This window comes from Hippopotamus amphibius, chromosome 14, assembly GCF_030028045.1.
Source record: "Hippopotamus amphibius kiboko isolate mHipAmp2 chromosome 14, mHipAmp2.hap2, whole genome shotgun sequence".
NCBI lineage: Eukaryota > Metazoa > Chordata > Mammalia > Artiodactyla > Hippopotamidae > Hippopotamus > Hippopotamus amphibius.
Genome location: NC_080199.1, coordinates 10,917,300 through 10,935,859, shown reverse-complemented (window position 1 = coordinate 10,935,859; position 18,560 = coordinate 10,917,300). Strand labels below are relative to the sequence as shown.

Sequence of the window (18,560 nt, the reverse complement as noted above, 5' to 3'; positions counted from 1 at the left end):
ATTTGATCATTCTGAGCTAGAAACTTGCGAGGATGATTAGTTATTAGCTTTAATGGGTGCCAATTGAACCAACTGCACGCATATTTTCTCCTTTAATTTCGGAGTCTGCAGGTCTTGGTGATGGTTGATTTATCCGCTTTCTTATGTCAGCAGAGTGTGTCTCTTCCCCAGGTGATAAGAACCCGGTCTCTGAAATCATAGCACGCCTTGGTTCCTGGCCCAGACAGAGTCACATAATACGGTGGCTTATGTATAAGGACAAGTTTATTAGCCACTGGTCCACTGCACTGAGCAGCCCATGGCACGAAAATATCGATTGAATGTGGGAACTTTGGTAACACCACCTTTTAGAACCAGGGCCTGTGAAGATACTGACCTGTGCCAACTTTCTTTCTGACCTTTGCAGAGCCCACCTCTGGAATCAAACGTGCTACAAACACACAAGGGTAATTAGTCTCTGCAAAAATCTAATGTAACTGTTGAGGAAGGCCTTACATTATTATTCCCTCTTTTCAAGTTGTCAGATCTTAGGAGGACAAGTTCATACTACACTGAGAAATGCTTCCCAAGGCCGTCCTGTAGTGTTAACATGTTTAGAGTGCAGTTCCTTCTAAACTTCATTTTTAACAACGTTTTGCTTCCAGAATGTAAGATCCCTGCACACACACCCCACCCCCCAAAAAAGATCGTTTTTGAAGTGGCCTCTTTTTGCCTTCATTTCCTTTTCCTTCTTTCTCCAGGGAGCACTTACCTCCCAATAATCTCAGCAGATCACCCGGATGGCCCTTCTGAGAAGGTGGTGTCTGCCAGACCAAGTCTTACTAATCCCCCTAATGAGCTGGAACTTGGAAGGATGGTCATAGCCAAACAGAAGCCAAAGGAAAAGGGAATGAAAGGGTGAAGGGAGCAAGGTGATGGAGATGAGAGAGATGTAAGAGAGATGGTAGCAAGAGGTTAGGTCTGTGTTAGAGAGAGGGAAAGGGAGAAAGAACAGCATGAACAGAATTTCCTTCTTTTCACAACTGGTGCATTCTGGCTCTCTCTAGCTGAACACCCAGAACTAAACTTGATTGTTCTTAGAAACTGCCTTCCTCTCACCCAACAGATGGCACGGGTGTGTTTGCTAGCACTGTAACATATTTCACCATTAAAATACCAAAAAGAAAAAAAAAATCAACATGCTTGTTGGTTGGTGTAAATTCAGTGAAGTTGTTGGATATTTTGGGATACATAGCAGAGGGATGCACACTTCGTTTATGTAAATTGCCACAAGCAACAGCCTGTTAATAAGGGTGTTGTATGGCAATATACCTCCAAAGCCATCATCTTTTTTTGGAAAGGTACAGAATGATGAAGTGGAAAGATCTGGGTTTTAATTCTGAGCCAGAAAGAGGGGGGAAAAAAAAGTCTAATAAAATGCTGAGTATTCACTGCTCATTATTATAGCATGAAAAGTACTAATCAGATTATGCCTAAAATTGGAATGGGGTACTTCATTTGCAGCCAATTTCGCAAAGGCTGAATTTTACTAAGTAAACCAGAATGTGCTGAAACCATGGCAATCTGACTTTAGATAAAAATCACAAACAGGTTTAGAACATGAGCTTTGAACAAACAGTCCCCTTCAAATCCAAGTGAAACAACTAAACAGCTTAGAGGTCAGATTTTGTTTGACACCAACATTAGCAATTTAGGAAGTTGACATTGCCAGGGATTCTGCGTCCTTGAGCGCACATGCAGATTAAACTAGGGGATGGAGATGATGAGTCACATAACTCAAGTTTTAAAATGCACTTCAGCCCCAACGATCTAGTTAGTTCCCTTCCATTTTCCATTCACTTTGTCCCAGTAGACACTTTACAAGCCCAGTCTGCCCTTGAAAGGAAACCTGGAAGTTGAAACTTTTCTGAGCTGAAGCCATCCTGAGTTTGTAGCTGTGCCAGGCTGCCTGGAGCATAGCACATCTTAGGTTTTCTGAGGCCATAGACCGAAATACACGCAGGAAGCATTTCTCTTGACAACTGTAGATGGCCTTGGAACCATACTGTTGAGTTGACTTCTGCTCTTCACCTTCAGGATCTTCCTATTCAGTGATTGTAGCAAGAGGGCCTGGTAGAGCAAGTGGATGCATTTTATTGCTGTGGAACAGCCCACAGCATGGTGTGGAGCCAAGCCACTGTTGGCTGCATCCTCCCTCACTTTAGCTGGTATGAGCTCTCTCTTGCTTTTGTCTAAGCTTGGCCTAATTATTGGCAGTCAGAACTCAGTAAATCAGGACTCCACAGAGCTGTCTTAAACTGCTCCTATGTACTCTGCTTCCATCTGACCTGACAACTCTAAGCTAGCTTCCTCACACTGTTTAACTCAGACCACATTTGGAGGCCTTCCCTGCTTCCACCCGGTCATAGACCCACATCCGTCTGGTTTAAATCTACTGTCCTGGCTTGTCTCCTTGATTGGACTTCGACTCAATATTGGCTCAAATAATTCTTTTTTCTCTCTGCTTTGGTTTGTTATTTTCCTAGATAACTATTGCTGTTCAAATGGCCATATATTGTTAAGACTTTTTTTTTTCTCAAACTACATTCATCAGCAGTGAGAAGCTTTAAAGTTTTATTAGTATCATAAAAGCCCTTCCCAAATGAAACTACTTTTGATAAGTGTTCATTCTGACAATGAGAATTTGTTGAGGGCTGTTGGCGAGTTGGAGGAATTTGTTTTTAAAACTGAAATTGGCAGGAAGTAATGACCCCAAGTGCTTTCTTTCTCTTGATTCCAGCCCCCACGCCCCCAGTGCTCTCCTCTCTCCCTACACCCATCCCACCTTCATCATCCCCAACTCAAAAGCCAATAAATAACGTTTGGTTTCATACAGTTTTTCTGGGGACAATTCAAATACTGAAGCAGACTTTCAACCTTTCAGCTTTTCTTAACTGCGGAGCAAAGCCTGTTAAATCAAAGAAAAAAAATGTATTTGTCTACCACTTCGAGAAGGGATTTCTTGTGATATTATTGCCTTCCATCTGAATAAGTTGGAATTTTTCTGTAATATGGAGTGTCATTTTCCTGTGAGCACCTTCTTAATTGAATGTCAAGTTTCAACTCAGTTGCAAAAAAAAATTTTTAATGAATAAGAAAGCATGAAGCACGTGGAAAGAGAAAAGCAAATCCTTATTTTTTTCCCTAATGTGAATATGCCGGCAATCAAGTCTACCATTAACCCATGAGTTACCTAGTTTCTTGTATTTATTAAATGAGAAAAATGCAGGTAGAGCACCTAACACCATGCCTGGTGCTTAGTAAATGCTCAATACGTGTTACCTATTGATTATTTTACCTTTCCAATAGTAAAGTAGTGCTGATGAGCAAGACGAGACTACTATTTAGAGGTTCACTAGCGTGCATTACAATGACTCTCATCTCTGCCGTAATCATCTTGAATGAAGTCTGGAAATCAATCACTTGCCCACTAGAGTGGACAACTCATTTCAAAAACCATTTATTTGGTGGACATAGTAGGTATCGTAATGGTGCTCAGATTTACAATGCACATAAGAGTTTCATAGATGGTTTGATTGTGTTTCCTCTCAATGATAAATAAATTTAGGAGATACATTTTATCTACACTTACAGGATGAAGCTCGATTGAGAATAGTAAAAACTCTGGAAGGCTTTGACCTGGGCCCAACTGAAAAGTGTGTGAGAATCAACTCAGTGTCCAGTGGTCTGGCCGAAGAAGACCTAGAGGCCCTCCTGCAGTCCCAGGTCCTTCCTTCCAGCCTGATGCTCCCGAAGGTAGAAGGTCCTGAAGAAATCCAGTGGGTGAGTAGCTCATGCTTTGCTTTAATTGAAGACTCAGGAGCAGCTAAGAAGGAGTAGCAGAAAGGAAGGATTTGGGTGCTGCAGGTTTTGAAAATGCACACACAGAGCAGAGAGAAAGGGAACTAAGAAAAAGGAAAGACTGTTTCCCGAAAGACCATTTCCTGCACACAAGGAGAACCTGGGTTTGCCCTAAGTGTTCAATGGAACAGCTCTACACTTGAAATGATGCTTCTGCTGCCTAAACAGGTCTGTGGTTTAGAAAGAATAGCCTCTTCCATAACAACCCCTGGAAACCAGTTTACCCAAGACTACAACATCTGGCCAGGCCCTAACCTTCCACCTGGAAGAGCAGTGATGTTCATGGCTCTTAGGCAGATTCATTCAAAGTCATCATAGACAGCAAAAGCACATTAGCTGCAAAGGAAAAAAATGAACCTAGAGGAGGAGAGGAAAAGGTCACTCATTAGGGCAACTAGAGGAAGAGACAGGAAGCTTTTAACGAGTGGTTTTAATTAGCACAGATATTATTTCCTGAACAGTTTTCTAGTTTGTCCTTTTTAAATTGCTGACAGGTGTGTTTGTTTCATGACAGACTTTTCAGCCAATAACACCCTGGCATGTCAAATTACTGAAGAAAACTTTGAAATGGGCCTAATTATACTATGATTGTTTTAATTGTTAAAGCGGGGTGGGGGTTGGAGGGTGAGGCTAGATTTTATTTGGGGGTTGCTGTGGTTCTGCAGATCTCTGCTGAATAGAGTACGGTTCCATTGTGCCACTCCAGGGCGCAGGGCCCGTGGCACCCACATGCTGGAAGCGTGGTGAGAGCGTGTGGACAGTGGTGATTTTGATGCCACATCTGGGGTGATCTCTAAGGCTGTGGCTACAACTGTAGCAATACCCCGAGTTCTAGCTGTGGCAACCAAAGACACTGCTCACCTCTTCAGTGCACATAGCTATGTTGGCTCTGTGCTTTCCAGTGCCGTGGCTGCCTGCCACATGTGGCTATGGAGCACTTGAAATGTAGCCAGTCCAAATTGAGATGTGCTGTAAGTATAAAATACACACGGGACTTTGGAGACTTCATAGCACCCTTCCTGCCACCCCCCCCCCGCAAAAGAATGTAAATTATCTCAATAATTTTTATGCTGATTACATGTTGAAATGATACTATTTCAGATGTATTGGGATGAATAAACCTTTTATTAAAATTAAATTCACCTGTTTCAACTACTCTTTTAATGTTAGCTACTAGAAAGTTTAGAATTACACATGCAGCTGTCATTATTTTTCTGTTGAAAGATCTGCATTGGCGTCTTCTTGAAGACCTGCGTTCAAGAGCCCATATTTACTTTCAGAACTGGAGTTCTCCTCCACAAGGTCACCCCTCAGAAGCTGGGAGATCCTGGTGATAGCAGGTTAATGTCCTCCAGGGTTCCTACCTCATTCAAATGTGTCTTAAGTTGATTGAAATGGAATCTGAAGTCACTGTTCCCTTTTGGTTTCATAGTTAATGCCTATTTATCACCATTATTACCCCTCATTTGAGAGGGGAGGGCTCACCCCGGCCTTCAGCTACGGCCTCTGTTCGCTGTTTTAAATCCTTGAATGTGAGGAACGTACCAAAATCTAAATAGGATTTCTAGTTAACAGAAGTCTTTTGGGCTGTTTATTTTTTCCTCTCCGTTTGTATTTATGTGAAGCATAAAACCCAGAGCCTGATGCACAACTGAAAGATGGGCTTCCTTGTTTTCTTTTGTGTGAGAATCTCTTGCTGGCCTTTTGTCGCTAGTGTGGGTTCTTGTTTGACTGGCACGGCTTATTGGACTATAACAAGCGTGACTCTGCCTCCTTTGTCGTGGGACAATTCTCCCACAAATCCCGAACAGGGTGCATTCTTCCAGCACACTATTGGGTGTGCACTGGAATTGAAAGAATTGCTGAGCCCTGCTACTTCATCTCCTCCCCAATCTCTTTGTGATTCTACCCCCTTCTTTTCCTCCCCCCGCCCCCCAAGTCCCCTCCACCTCGCTGAAATGAACACTTTACCAGGCCGGAAACATTTAATCGTCTCCTTTTGAAAAAATTAATTGAAACTTCTCCACTAGTTACCTTTTGTGTTAGTAGTTAATGCAATTTTTTAAGAAAGAAGAGGAGGAGGAGGAGGAGGGTGGGCTAGCATGTTTAATTTTTAAATGCCCCATTGGCTTAAAAACAAAAGGCATTAGAGATTTTTCTCACTAGGAACAGGGACTATATTGTAAAGGATTTACCCAATTTTCAACTTTACAGGTTTTGTAGTTATAACTATTATCACAAAAAATGGGGCAAGTAATATTGCAAGGTTTTTTTTTTTTTAACAAGGAAAAAATAATTCCTCCAGTGCACAGGTAACACCAAAACCACTAATATTTTACCACCCATTTTCTAGCTTAAATGTGACATAAATCATGTTTTATTTTCATTTTCGTGGAATACTATACATTTTGTCCCTCTAAATTGCCACCTTCTCTTCACTCTTGCTATTTTGGTTGAGTTATTCCTTCCCTTGTAAAGTTGCTGAGGAGGTGATGATGATGGTGTCGAGGAGGGGAGGGGGCAGTGAGAGCGACTGGGAATAATTCTTCATTACTGAAAGCTGTGATTTATTTTAGCCTAATTGTAAAGTTACTGCAAATTGCTCAAAAGCTTTTTAAAGATCCCAGTGATTAGATTTTTTTTTGGTGGGGGTTGGGGGGGCTGCACAGGCAAGGAGGGGGCAGCTAACAGGGGAAATAACACCTCTAATCCTGCTTCTGGTAAATAGGCTGCCAGCTTTTAAAATGAGTTTCCTTTCTATTAGTCAGAATATTATGCTAAGCCTTAAGCATTAGTTTTTTTATGTTGCCATAGCAGCCCTATTCCTGCAGGGTGGTGACCTGCGATGATTACAGTACAAAGCTTATAGGGTCCTGAAACCCCCTTTGAAGATGAAAAGTCTTTGATGGTTTATATTTATGCAAATCTCTTAGATATGATTTACCCAACTGAGACTGAATGGAGAGATGATTAAAATTCCCTTTTCCTTTGATATCCATTAATGTCTGAATATTCCTTAAATTTAAAATGGATATATATGTTTTTATCTTTATTTACAAAAATATCTTTATCATACCTGTGTGTGTGTGTGTGTTTTTATCTCCCCACATCTTATTAGATCTAGATAGACATAATAGATTTACAATTTAGAGTGTGGTGGTTGGATTTTTTTTTTCCCCTTTGAAAGGGGTGGGGGGAGATCTGTGCAAGAGCTTTTGTATGTTTCCAGATGATAGATTTTGGAATTTGGGCTACCCCACTGGCAGCACAGAGCTAGCTGTGAACTGGTCTCATGGAAAAAATTGGCGAGCTTTGGTCTTCAAAGAATTAAACTTCCTTTTTAAGGTCTTCCTAGGTAAGCTAAAAAATTATGAAGAAAAACCTCTGAACAAAGGGTAGTGTTGCTATAATGAATAATATGGATCCCACGTAGAAGGCTGCTGAACGGTAACACTAATGTCCGTCTGGGTCCAAAACAAAACCAGAATGGCAGGTAGAGCGAGCCTTCATTGTGTTAGGGGCCTGCCACTTGCTCTGAATGAGGTGAAGACGAGAGGTCTTAAGTGAATAAGTTTTCAAGGAAAGCATTTAAACTCGAGAATCTCTCCTTCCACCTCTAACTCCTAGGCCTCAAATTGCTCTTTCAGAAAAAAAAAATTATAATGCTTGGGGTTTTACTGTTTAGTTTGGTGGGAACTTTGTTACCTTTTTCCTTTGGTCTTTCCTCTGTTTTTTCTTTTCTCTCTCTCTCTCTCTTTTTTTTTTTTTTTAAATTCTTTTGTGTGGAGGAAAGAGGCTGGGATATTACTTCCTCAGGTCAAAGACTTAAATACTACTTCTATTCCACAGTTCAATGATTGTACCTTTTTTCCCCCACTAGTCACCTATGACACTTTTTATTTTAGTTTTCAGACAAATTTTCATTCTACTTAAAAGGCCGAAAACTTGAACAACCTATGAATTTAATCCCTTTTGTGGAAACTGCAATGGGTTTGCTCAATTTTAAGGTAAGAAAACCGTAATGTGGCTAAGTTAGTATTTTATTTATTACCTAAAAAAAACTTTTGTTTTCAATTTTGACATTTGCTTAAAATATTTTTCTACAAAGATTTATAAGCAAAGTAAACCTTGAGCACCATTTGTTATCTGTAATAACCAAAACCAGGTTGTGAGCATCTTAGAAAACAAAGAAACTGGCTAAGTAGCAAGGAAAAACTTCCTAGTCCTAAATATTTAAATGAAATATTTATATATTCCTGGCATTAATTTTAATTAATCACTATGTAACTTTTTGCTGTGAATTATTACATTTATTCAATAAATGTACCTGAACAGTTGTCACTCTTATGAATCAACTTTCGACTGTTCTTTTGTAACAATTGCCTTTATTGGGAAATTTTCAGGCCTCTTTGTAGCAACATATCTATAATGTCTAATAGATAAGATTACTATTTTTGAGTTAGTGTACACACAGGCTTGTACTATATTATTTCAGTTTGCCACATTGGAACATAAAATATTTCCTAATATATATTCAGGAAGATTAGCTGAGCCAAGCATTTTCACCATTGTATGGCTGCATTAAACTGTTTGCCTTAACAAATTCATAGCTATCTTGTTTCTTGCTCTTTATTAGTGGCCCTTTAAATTGTTTTCCAAAATATGTCTCACGTTCCACCTGACCTGTGAACATCACTGTAGCACCCCATCTCAGAGGGCAGAAGAGAAGAAATACCTGAAAACAAAAACAAAAAAAGATAGCTGAACTGTACTAGAGAGAGAATATGTGAGCAACAGCTCTGAGAGGAAACTTTGAGACCTGCTGGCCCGCGCAGGAGGGGCAGAGTGCAAGTGTTTGGGGAGCTGCTTCGGGCCTCGTGATGCACATGTTTACACCACTAACCACAAAATTCTTCCAGCCTGCCCTAGAATTCTGAGGATATAGTCAACGCATATTTCTTAGATGCAACTAGATTCACAGTGATTTCATTTTAAGTGCTGATTCGCCATTTTATTCATAATATGCTTAGAAGCAGGCACAGCCCCTGAAATTAATCAAGTGTCTTCATGTCTTCCCCACCCACATATATTAGCATGCTGACTCTCCACCTTTGTAGAGTCACAGTCGTGACATGACTGTTATTCATCTTTATTTTCACAGAGAAATGTCCAAGTTGCTTATTAATACATCTTGGATGACTTATTGCGTTTTTATTTTCCCCTCTGGAGCTGTAGATTTTTGTATTATTTTGTCTTTAATCCTGAGACCATTTACTAAGAAATCTTGATCCCAATGCAAGTAATCCAATTAGTTTGATTTTAAAATTCTTTCCTTTTCTCCTATGGTTTTATGTTTATTGTTGGAGGGTCTCTTAAAACAAAAACAAACTTTGGAAGAACAGAAATAACTTACAGTACAATCAAAATGAGTTAACTTGAAAGTTTCTCTAAAGATTGGATGAACTAAAATTTGAACATTATAACTATATTAATATATATTACTAACTATATTAATATAATCCATTAAGCAAAGCAAATATATGCAACATACTTACCTTGGACAATATTAAATACCTTTTGAAAGGGGTGAATTGGGGATGCATTTTCAGGACTGCTTTCAGCTAAACTGTGTTAAGAATAGGATCTTTCTGTTACTGAAATATACCATGCGGCTTCTCTCTAATACGTGCATTTCTGTGAGCTCTGGTTCTGTTCTGCTCTTTTACAGGCAGTATGTGAAGAAGCACTAAAGAACGGACCTCAAGTGGGTCTTTTTCTAGATGCAGTCGTTTTTGGAGGAGAAGACTTTCGAGCCAGCATAGGTGTCAAAGACACGTTTCTCTTATTCTCTCTGTGCATATGTGTATATGTTTTTTCTTTGCCCCTTCAAGAATGGGCATTTACATGACAATATACATTTGCCAACCATGACAATGGTTTTTCAGCTAAAAGGCAATACTTCCTGATAATTTAGGGCACCTCATAGCTGTCCCATTTCCAGAACACGACATCATCACTTCCGTTCATTTATAAAATAACTAATAAAAAGCCTGTCGTAGCCTCAGACATGTTCAGATGTATATGACGTCTACTTTGTTCATAATAAGTACATTATGTGAACAACCTCTCTGTTGCTTAAATATGTTGTTTTCCCATCAGTCTAGGTCTGTCTAGGCTTCTAACACAAATTTAAGATAATTTCACACTGCTTTAATGAATAATTTTCTACATTAAATGTAGTATGTAAATATTTAAGATAGATCTTAAATTCCGCCTAAAATATACTTAAGAACTCCTTTATTATGGAATATTTATTGAGATAGTATGCTTGTTTTCACTGTCTTCCCCATCCTGTGGGCACTATGTCTTTGGTCTGGGCACGTGTGTAACTAGAGGCTGTGAGCGCATGTAGAAAAGAGGTCAAGGCCAGGGAGCATTTTCAGAACCCCAGTCACAGTGACCCGAATACAGTAGCTTTCCCTGAGCAGTGGCATGGTCCAAATATAAGCAGTGACACTTTCCCCCATCCCGGGGGAAAAAGGGAACTTATTTTAATATCAGTCTTTCCAGGAGACTTTTTGTGTATCCAGCAGCTCCGTGGACACTTTCTGCCTTCCTCAAAATGAGTGTCCTTTCGTTTCCCCAGGTTCTCCATCCACACCCCAAAGCTGCAGTATTTGGCTCAGAACCTCACTTACGATACAGCCTGGCAACCCCCGCACACGAATTCTGTGCTCAGTGAGGGACATTAACTATTTCCATGCACAGCTGTTTGGCTGCCTTTTATGGTGCTATCTCTGGACTGACATTTTCTGAGTGATGGCAAGAAGGAAAAAATACACCAGGAGTCTTTAAGTCATTTGTGTCTAGCTCCTGAGATAGGGGAGGGGGTTCTTCTTAATGTATGTGCAAGTAATTACACGAAAAGATGCCTCGCAAGATAAAGAGACACGTAGGAGATTTAACTCTGCATCCACATAGCCCTCTCTTCATTTATATTTGAATCATCATTTCACTAGGGAGAAATCCCCAGGAAAACATAGCAATCTTTACAAACTGAGTTTTTATGATAGATATCTAGGTCCAGTTTCCAAAGATAATGTCTCCTTTCTCTGTCAACATTCCATTTTCAGGTGCAACAAGTAGTAAGGAAACCCAAGATATTCTCTATGCCCGACAAAAGATTATTGTTGTAGCGAAGGCCTTCGGTCTACAGGCCATAGATCTGGTGTACATTGACTTCCAGGATGAAGAGGGGCTCCTCCGGCAGTCGAAAGAAGGAGCTGCAATGGGATTTACTGGTATGATTCTTGATGATATCTTAGGAAGCAGTATCTACATTTAGCAAACATTCCAGAAAAATAGAAATTTAACCAGGAACTGGTGTTTCTAATCTAGCCAGGTGTCTCACGTACTTATTCCAGTATTTGAAACATGAAAAAGTTATACAGGACAAGAAGCTGCCAAACATTGCTGTGTTTGTCTTTGGCTCCACAAGACAAAAAGCAAAGCACTCATTTTAGTTTCTCCTGATACACCAGTTTTTTCTATCCTCTTAAGTATTTTGTTGCAGTTTTTGCTGACACGAGGGGAAGAATGAGGCCATTTTAGAAGTATTTTTGAGTGAACTGCCATAAGAATTTGAGTTGATGGATAGAAAGAAAACCCATCTTCAGATATTCAAAATACTAATTTATTTCTGAAAAAAATGTAGTGGTATCTTCTTTGTTTTTTTAAAACTCATAACTAGCTTTTTATTCTTTTGCCACTTCAAGCCCCTCCCCACTCTCCTGCCTCCCAGTAAGTGTCTGTGCACCTGGTGACACCTACGGGCATTGGCTGGCACTAAGATCAGCGGGTCCTGGAAATCCAGCCCCAGCTCTCAGGCAGGTATCTGCTGATTGGTGTGCCCAATCACTCAGATACCCAGGAGCCCAGGGAGCAACCGAAAATTGTATTTTTGCAACAGAAATCTATTTTTTTGAAAAACCACAATAGGATTCTATACACAAACACGTCTGCAGTTACACACACACACACACAAAAACCATGGGTAAAAAACAACATAAGCTCTTTTATTCTTATTTGTTCTTCTGCCGCAAGTTCTAAGGATGTCATGATCAGAGATGCACCCCAAAATAAGGCAAAGAGACAAGCATCCACGCTATTCCTTATGTGAATATTTTTGAAATTATTCATTTAGAGGTTACTGAAAGAAACATTTCATAAAGTGACCTTCAGTGTAAAAGATACCTTCATGGATGATAATTTAACCCAAAGTAAAATTGAAAGGCTGAAGAAACCATTTTAGTGTTATAGTAGAATTAAATAAAGCTCTGACCTTTGTATTTGTGTTTTTAACATAGAGTTCAAATAAAATGTGATTCCCCAAACTTTATTAAATAAATAAATGTCTGTTATAGAGAAATATTTCTCAGTCATCTGAACTATTAATAAATGAATTCTCCCTAAATTTAACAGTGACTGAGAAAGAAAGAGTCCCTCCACCGAGTCCCTGATATTGTCCTTATCTCTGTGCCTGTGACACCCGCCTCTTTCCAACGACCTGTTAGGGTGTGGCCCAAATGGAAAAGTTGGAGAAAAACTCCATGAAATCTATCTAATAGACCCCGATGTTGTTGGTCTAAAATCTGTGGCACTGGCTGCCAAGCAGCCAGATGTTGCTCTGAAATGGGCACTAATACAGTAAAAAATAGAAAACACTGAATTGATGGGGGCCTCTCTCCCCATCACTCAGGATAACCTGGGTGTCCTCTGCTTCCTCTGGGGTAAATGTTTGCTCCAGAACTTATAAGGGAGTTTGAGAGTTTCTCCAAGAAACAGGACTGAATTAAATTTGTCCCTCATTCAATCGTAGAAGACAAGTTATTTCAAATCAGATTTAAATTTCTAGACTGTGCCCAACTCAGCATGAGGAGCTTACGGACTTGGCACTATTGTTTCTCAACAACAGGGAGTATTAAATCACACCAAAAAAATGGAAGTGGGAGGGAGGGGGAGAGAATGGGGAGGCATGGAGGGTACAGAGCCCATTATATATTCAAGTGAACAAGTCAGTAAAGTAGGAAACTAAACTTCAGAGCCATTTTGCAATTTTTAGAAAGAAGGTCTTTGTTGTCTCAATTATATTTCTATACACCAATAAAAGGTAATTAGTCTGATAAAAAGATAGGAAATTATTTGTAGTATTTTAAAACAATAAGTGCTTTAATGAGTATTTTAGACCACTCACAGTCTGTTTGTCCTAATTACTTGTCATTTAATTGCCATACTTTGGGCTTTGCACAAGAAGGGAGAAAAGGAAGGAAAGAAGGCAGAAAAGGAAGGAAAGAAGGCAGGAAAGAAAGGGGGAAGGAAGGAAGGAGGGGAGGAAAGAAGGAGAGCTGCACACCCTATCTGAAGCAAGTGGTTGAAAGTTTTAAAATTGAATAAAGTATTGTGTTATCCATAACACTGATACGGACCTGTGCTATAAGGATTTTCTGGACTTCCAAAAATTAGATATTTTTTTAATGAGTTGTAGTTTTCTGAAACTTAGCCATGCATCAAACAGCGGGTTACAGTTTCTTTTCTGTAATCATTGTTTCACGGGGCCACAATCCATGTAGATTGATTTTGAATCAATGCATTGGCTGTATAAATGACTATTAACTTTAGAAATTATTTTTATAAAAAGAAGCCAAAAATAAATCTCGGAATAAAGCTTTAACAGCCGACTTAGTCATCACAGTTATTCCAGTACTACATGCTGAGAAGAAAGATTATAAATATGAAGCACTATAGGTTTTCTTCTTTTTTACAGTCTTTTGTAGGAGACAAAAATGACACCATCATACAGTTACCTAAAAGACTTGACAGGTATTGATTTAAAGCACGATATATCAAGTGGTACTGTAAAAAGGATTTCATGGTCATAAATTTTAATGTCTTCCAATTTTGCACCCTCTCAGTAACTTGTCAATAACAACTCTTCTGTATAAAATATTTGCTTCGCTCCCACATGGCATTAAAGTCTGATGTTCAGTTGTTGGGATACATAAGATTTGACAAAAGATAACTTCACATATGGAGGTTCGTAAATTTCTAAAACCTGATACATATCTTAAAATTAGCCTCAGTATCAAAATATGGCTACTTGAAAGCCATCATTAGTTTCACAGCATTGTAAATATTTTATCTTTTGCCTGTCAGTTTATTGTGTCTGTACCAAGAAGTTCCCATGAAATCTGGCTTTTTACACATCAGTATAAATTATGTACATAAATTATAAAATTCAGGACTAACAATTAGTACAAAATGACTACCAGGACTGCCATCTTTTATTAATAATATTGTAACAACTGTTAGATTACTTAAATATAATTTCAGTATCTACTATTGAAAAAAACTCTCATTTGTCATCATCGATATAATTTGTTCCAAGAAATTATTCCTCAAATAATTTAAAGCATCCTTATTTATACAGGATTTTAATGTTTTATTAGTATGCTGACAGATAAGAATGAAATAGCAATGTAAGGATGTTTTAATTATGCTACTGTAAAGAAAAAATATTGTTATATTTATTTACTTAAACTTTTTTCATAAAATACTAAAATAATTTTTTTAGAAACGTTCTTTTTACTATTCAACAGAATAATAACAGTAACAGGAATGGACCTTTTATAAAGCGTCAGGGATATAATTTGTACTGTTACCACAACTTTCAAAAGCAAAGCAAATTGATATGCCAACAATATACTTAGCAGAGTAAATTATCATTAAATGTACATTCATTTTTAAAGAACCAAATATGCCTATAATTTTATCATATAATAAAATATAATCTCATCCTTATTATAACATTAAATTATGTTACATTTTATTAATGACCTGATTAGATTCTACTCTTCCCTGATTGTTAAATTGTTTTTTTAATGACTGTGTGATTTCATAGAATCCTGTGACTCTTATCTTTGTGTAATGTTTTTATTTGATTCTTTTTTAAAGCTTTTTTTACAGCTATTACTACAGAAATAAGATCTTCTGGGGTGTCTAAGAATCTGTATAAAGGAGAAATATCCAGTCTTCATTCTATAAGCAAAAAGGGAAAATCTGGGGGGGGAGGGTTTGGTTAGAGAAACTTTATGTAATTTTTTATTTAAACATTCTTCAGTGGAGTAACCTAGAGACCACAGTGTTCAAATCTGCCTTCTGTTTTACAATACTGAATAAAATGTTTTTCATTGAAATCCAATTTTCTCTTAGTGGTTAGAAAGGATACACTACATTCATCTAAAAGAAAGAAAATTAAATATATTATTGTAAGACAATATTAGATAGTAATATAGTTGTAATGTCTGCTTCTGTAAGCTTTATGAAAATCAGCAGACCAGTTTTAAAAGAAATCACGGGAGGTGGGGTAATGGTACAGAATAAGCAAAAGACAACTTACAGAACTTGAAAGAATTAACGTAATTTTTTTCTACTTTAACTCAAAATCATCACTCTATTTGCGGACATTATCCTTTTAAAGTTCCAGCCAAAGCAGTTATTCAGTGAGCTGCCTGGTCAATCCACCTGTAACTAAAAATGAGAGATTATCTGCATTAAGGTGGCATTTCTATAGGATCGGAAACACAATTACTCTCGTTGTATTTGTCCTTATGTGATATTCTGGAAGAGCCTGCCTGATTGTGGTTATTTTCTTTTTAAAAAGTTCTAAAAATGATTAGTTATTTTACATACAGTCTGTAAGGCATTCAGGAGCCTGGCGTAGCTGAGACATTTTGTTTGAACATCTGTTTGTTGTTTTGTGTTTCCGGTGTTATTAATCTTCTTGTAGGTAAGCAGGTGATACACCCTAACCAGATTGCTGTGGTCCAGGAGCAGTTTTCTCCTTCCCCTGAAAAAATTAAATGGGCTGAAGAACTGATTGCTGCCTTTAAAGAACATCAACAGTTAGGAAAGGTAAATGTTTTGTTAATGCTTTGAAACATTGGTGAGACTGGTGTTTAAAATACCGTGGGGAAGAATGAAAAAAAGATTGTTTGAGTGGTTTTTAAAAACTCATTGTATTTTGGTGCAGAGGATGTGTGTGGGCTTAGGGGGGACAACATGCATCAGTGAGAAATTCACTTAAGGTAGATTTGCCCTTCCACGTTCCTAAATGTTTCACTAACTGGCTCTCAAGTTTCTCATTTTATTCTTTTCATACACTATATTGGCAGCCTTTGAGAAAATAGAAGTCTGTTTAGTTTTACTCTACAGACCCCAATGCAGCATTCATATGAAAATAATTTTAGATCAAAATGAGAACAAGTTGTAATGAAATAAACACAGTTTGATCAAATGGTTCTTGTGGAGAGAAGATATAAATTTCAAGTTATTTTAATTTTCGGGGAAAAAAAAGTACAAAAATCTCCTCCGGTTTAGTCATTTAAGAGTGGGAGGTTGTATATGTGTTAGTACCAATTTCTGGACCTGAGATTTGGATAGAATGGAAAGCAAATTAACACTGGAGTACGGTTGTTCCTAATTTAGTGCATCATTGAGCCTCGCGTTTCCTGCTCTGTGGGTTTCTGCTATGTAAATATTGCAGTGGTGATGCACAATCTGTCTCCACTTTGTGCCAGTAACACTTAAATTAGGTGTCGCCTGAAGGAAGATTTTATGCTAGTTGCAGCATTGTCAGTTAATTATCTTAAAGGTTATTTGCAATAATACTGTTTGCCTCTTTTTAAGACAATGGGGGTAAAGTTGCATTTATAAATCTATCCCAGAGATTATATCTAACCTCGGCCTTGTTACTTACATAAGGAGTGAAGTTTTGATGCCTATAATGCAAAAGTACTCAGGGGAGAAAGGATGTTGAAACATTATAAAGGTTCTAAATGTTAAACAGTACCCCCTATCAAAAACAAAACAAAACAAAAGAACAAAATTGGTTTTCAGTGGTGAACTGGTGACATCAGCGTGAGAAGTGTGCTTACACTTTTCACTGGCAATAAAAACACCAAAAAAATCCCAGGACTTTCGAAAGTAGGTAACAATATTAAATGGGTCACTCCCTCCCTCTCATTACCTGCCTTCAATTCCGACCATGCACGCATGCTTACTCTCACACAGTTGCAGGCTCATCTTTGCACAAACTTGCACTTGAAATCAAAAGGCAGAATATGTGACACTGGAAACATCCCATTTGGACTCATACCAATTTCAGGATAAATAGCATTGTTTTGTTTCAAGTCAATAGTGACCATCAAAAAAAGAAACAACACACACACATTGCCGTTCATAAAAATAGCTTTCCATTCGACATTATGTTTTATGTCCATTTCTCTATCTTGCCTCTAAAATCCAGATCCTCCATGAATAAATATAGATATATATCGAGAGAGAAGAGCCATGTACTTTTCGTTTATACACGCGAATAACTCCATCCACTCCCTTCTCCTGCATTCTTGCCTGTGCACACACTCACTAAATGTTCTGTAACTCTGTGTGTACCTTATGCCAGCTAAGGATATGCACCTGGTAAATACTTCCTGCTGAAATAAACTGAGGCAGGATGGGACCATCAAAACAGCAGACCAAGTAGAGTTCCAGTCTGGGCCAACACTGCCTTCCTGAACTGTCTACACTGGGTTTCATGTTGAATAAAAGAATGCCATTGGCATTATAAGCAGCTGGAGTGGGGGAGGTTACCCTAAGTTTCAGTAGCCAGCAAACAAAATTCAAACTAGAAACACTTAAATGCTGTTTTATCAGCATTTAAGTTCCTGAATGAGGGAAAAACAACACTTTTCCATTGTATCTTGAAAGCGCTATTCCCAGGGAAAATTGCCCTAAAGTGTCCTTGCCTTTTGATGATGGCAACTGAAATGTTAAATTCTGGACTGGTGTTTTTTTTTTTTTCTAATAGGAAATGCCCTCTTATTGGGGCATAAGTTTTCACAACAGTGTGGTAGAACAGCTTTTCTTAACACAGAACCATAGAAATTAGAGCAGAAGGGAGACTAACTATTAGGTCATTTCTTCCCTGCCCCATTCGTGTAGGTTTGTTTCCTACAGCAAATTCTCCTGGTGCTTTGTCCAGCAAGGTTTAAATGATTCAAGTAATGGGGCTTCCAGTGGGGACATATGGTTATTTTATCCAGTTCACATGTTTCTTTCACTTTGCCTATAAATTGGCTGGTCACAAAAATTGGGTCTGCAGGTAGGTGACTCTGGGTCTTGAGGGGTCTTGGGGTTTAAATAATGTAGGTTCTGTTTGTAAAGATTTAGTATAAATAGGTCGCTCAGTTGTATAAAGTACTGCTTCCAACAAACACCTAATCTGTTTTATTTCAAATGCGACTCACTGATGAAAACATAAACCCTCGGATACTTTGTCCAAAGCACAGGTGACTCTTTCAACGACAGGAAACGGATGGTTTGTGTCCTAGTGAGACACTTATAAATTTCTAAAAGACCTTTTTCACCCTCTGATGAAAATTTCATTCAAGTAATGCTTTCAAGTAGAAATGCCCCAAGAAGGAAAAATTATGTATCATTGCTTTTCTCTACTTGCTGCTCCCATCTTAAATTATATTCCACCCTAAGATGAAAGGTATAGCTGAAGTTCACAGTTAGTGCTGGGTCATTTGTATTTTCTATAG

The 18,560-nt window shown here is 38.3% G+C and overlaps 1 protein-coding gene across 7 annotated transcripts in view; it reads left to right on the top strand.

Moving 5' to 3' along the window:
• Positions 1-18,560, top strand: part of CLYBL (citramalyl-CoA lyase) — a 227,753-nt gene that overhangs the window by 193,887 nt on the left and 15,306 nt on the right. For 5 of the 7 annotated variants that reach the window (XR_009049085.1, XR_009049086.1, XM_057707955.1 and 2 more), the window contains exons 3-7: positions 3,634-3,822; positions 7,806-7,907; positions 9,629-9,722; positions 11,034-11,201; positions 15,746-15,870. Coding sequence is in view for 5 of the 7 variants with exons in the window: in XM_057707955.1 (XP_057563938.1) it covers positions 3,634-3,822; positions 7,806-7,907; positions 9,629-9,722; positions 11,034-11,201; positions 15,746-15,870 (678 nt within the window). In the remaining 2 variants the exon portion in view is untranslated. Of the gene's footprint in view, positions 1-3,633; positions 3,823-7,805; positions 7,908-9,628; positions 9,723-11,033; positions 11,202-13,723; positions 13,827-15,745; positions 15,871-18,560 lie in introns of those variants that run through there. The other 2 variants (XM_057707959.1, XM_057707958.1) reach the window with 2 other exon arrangements.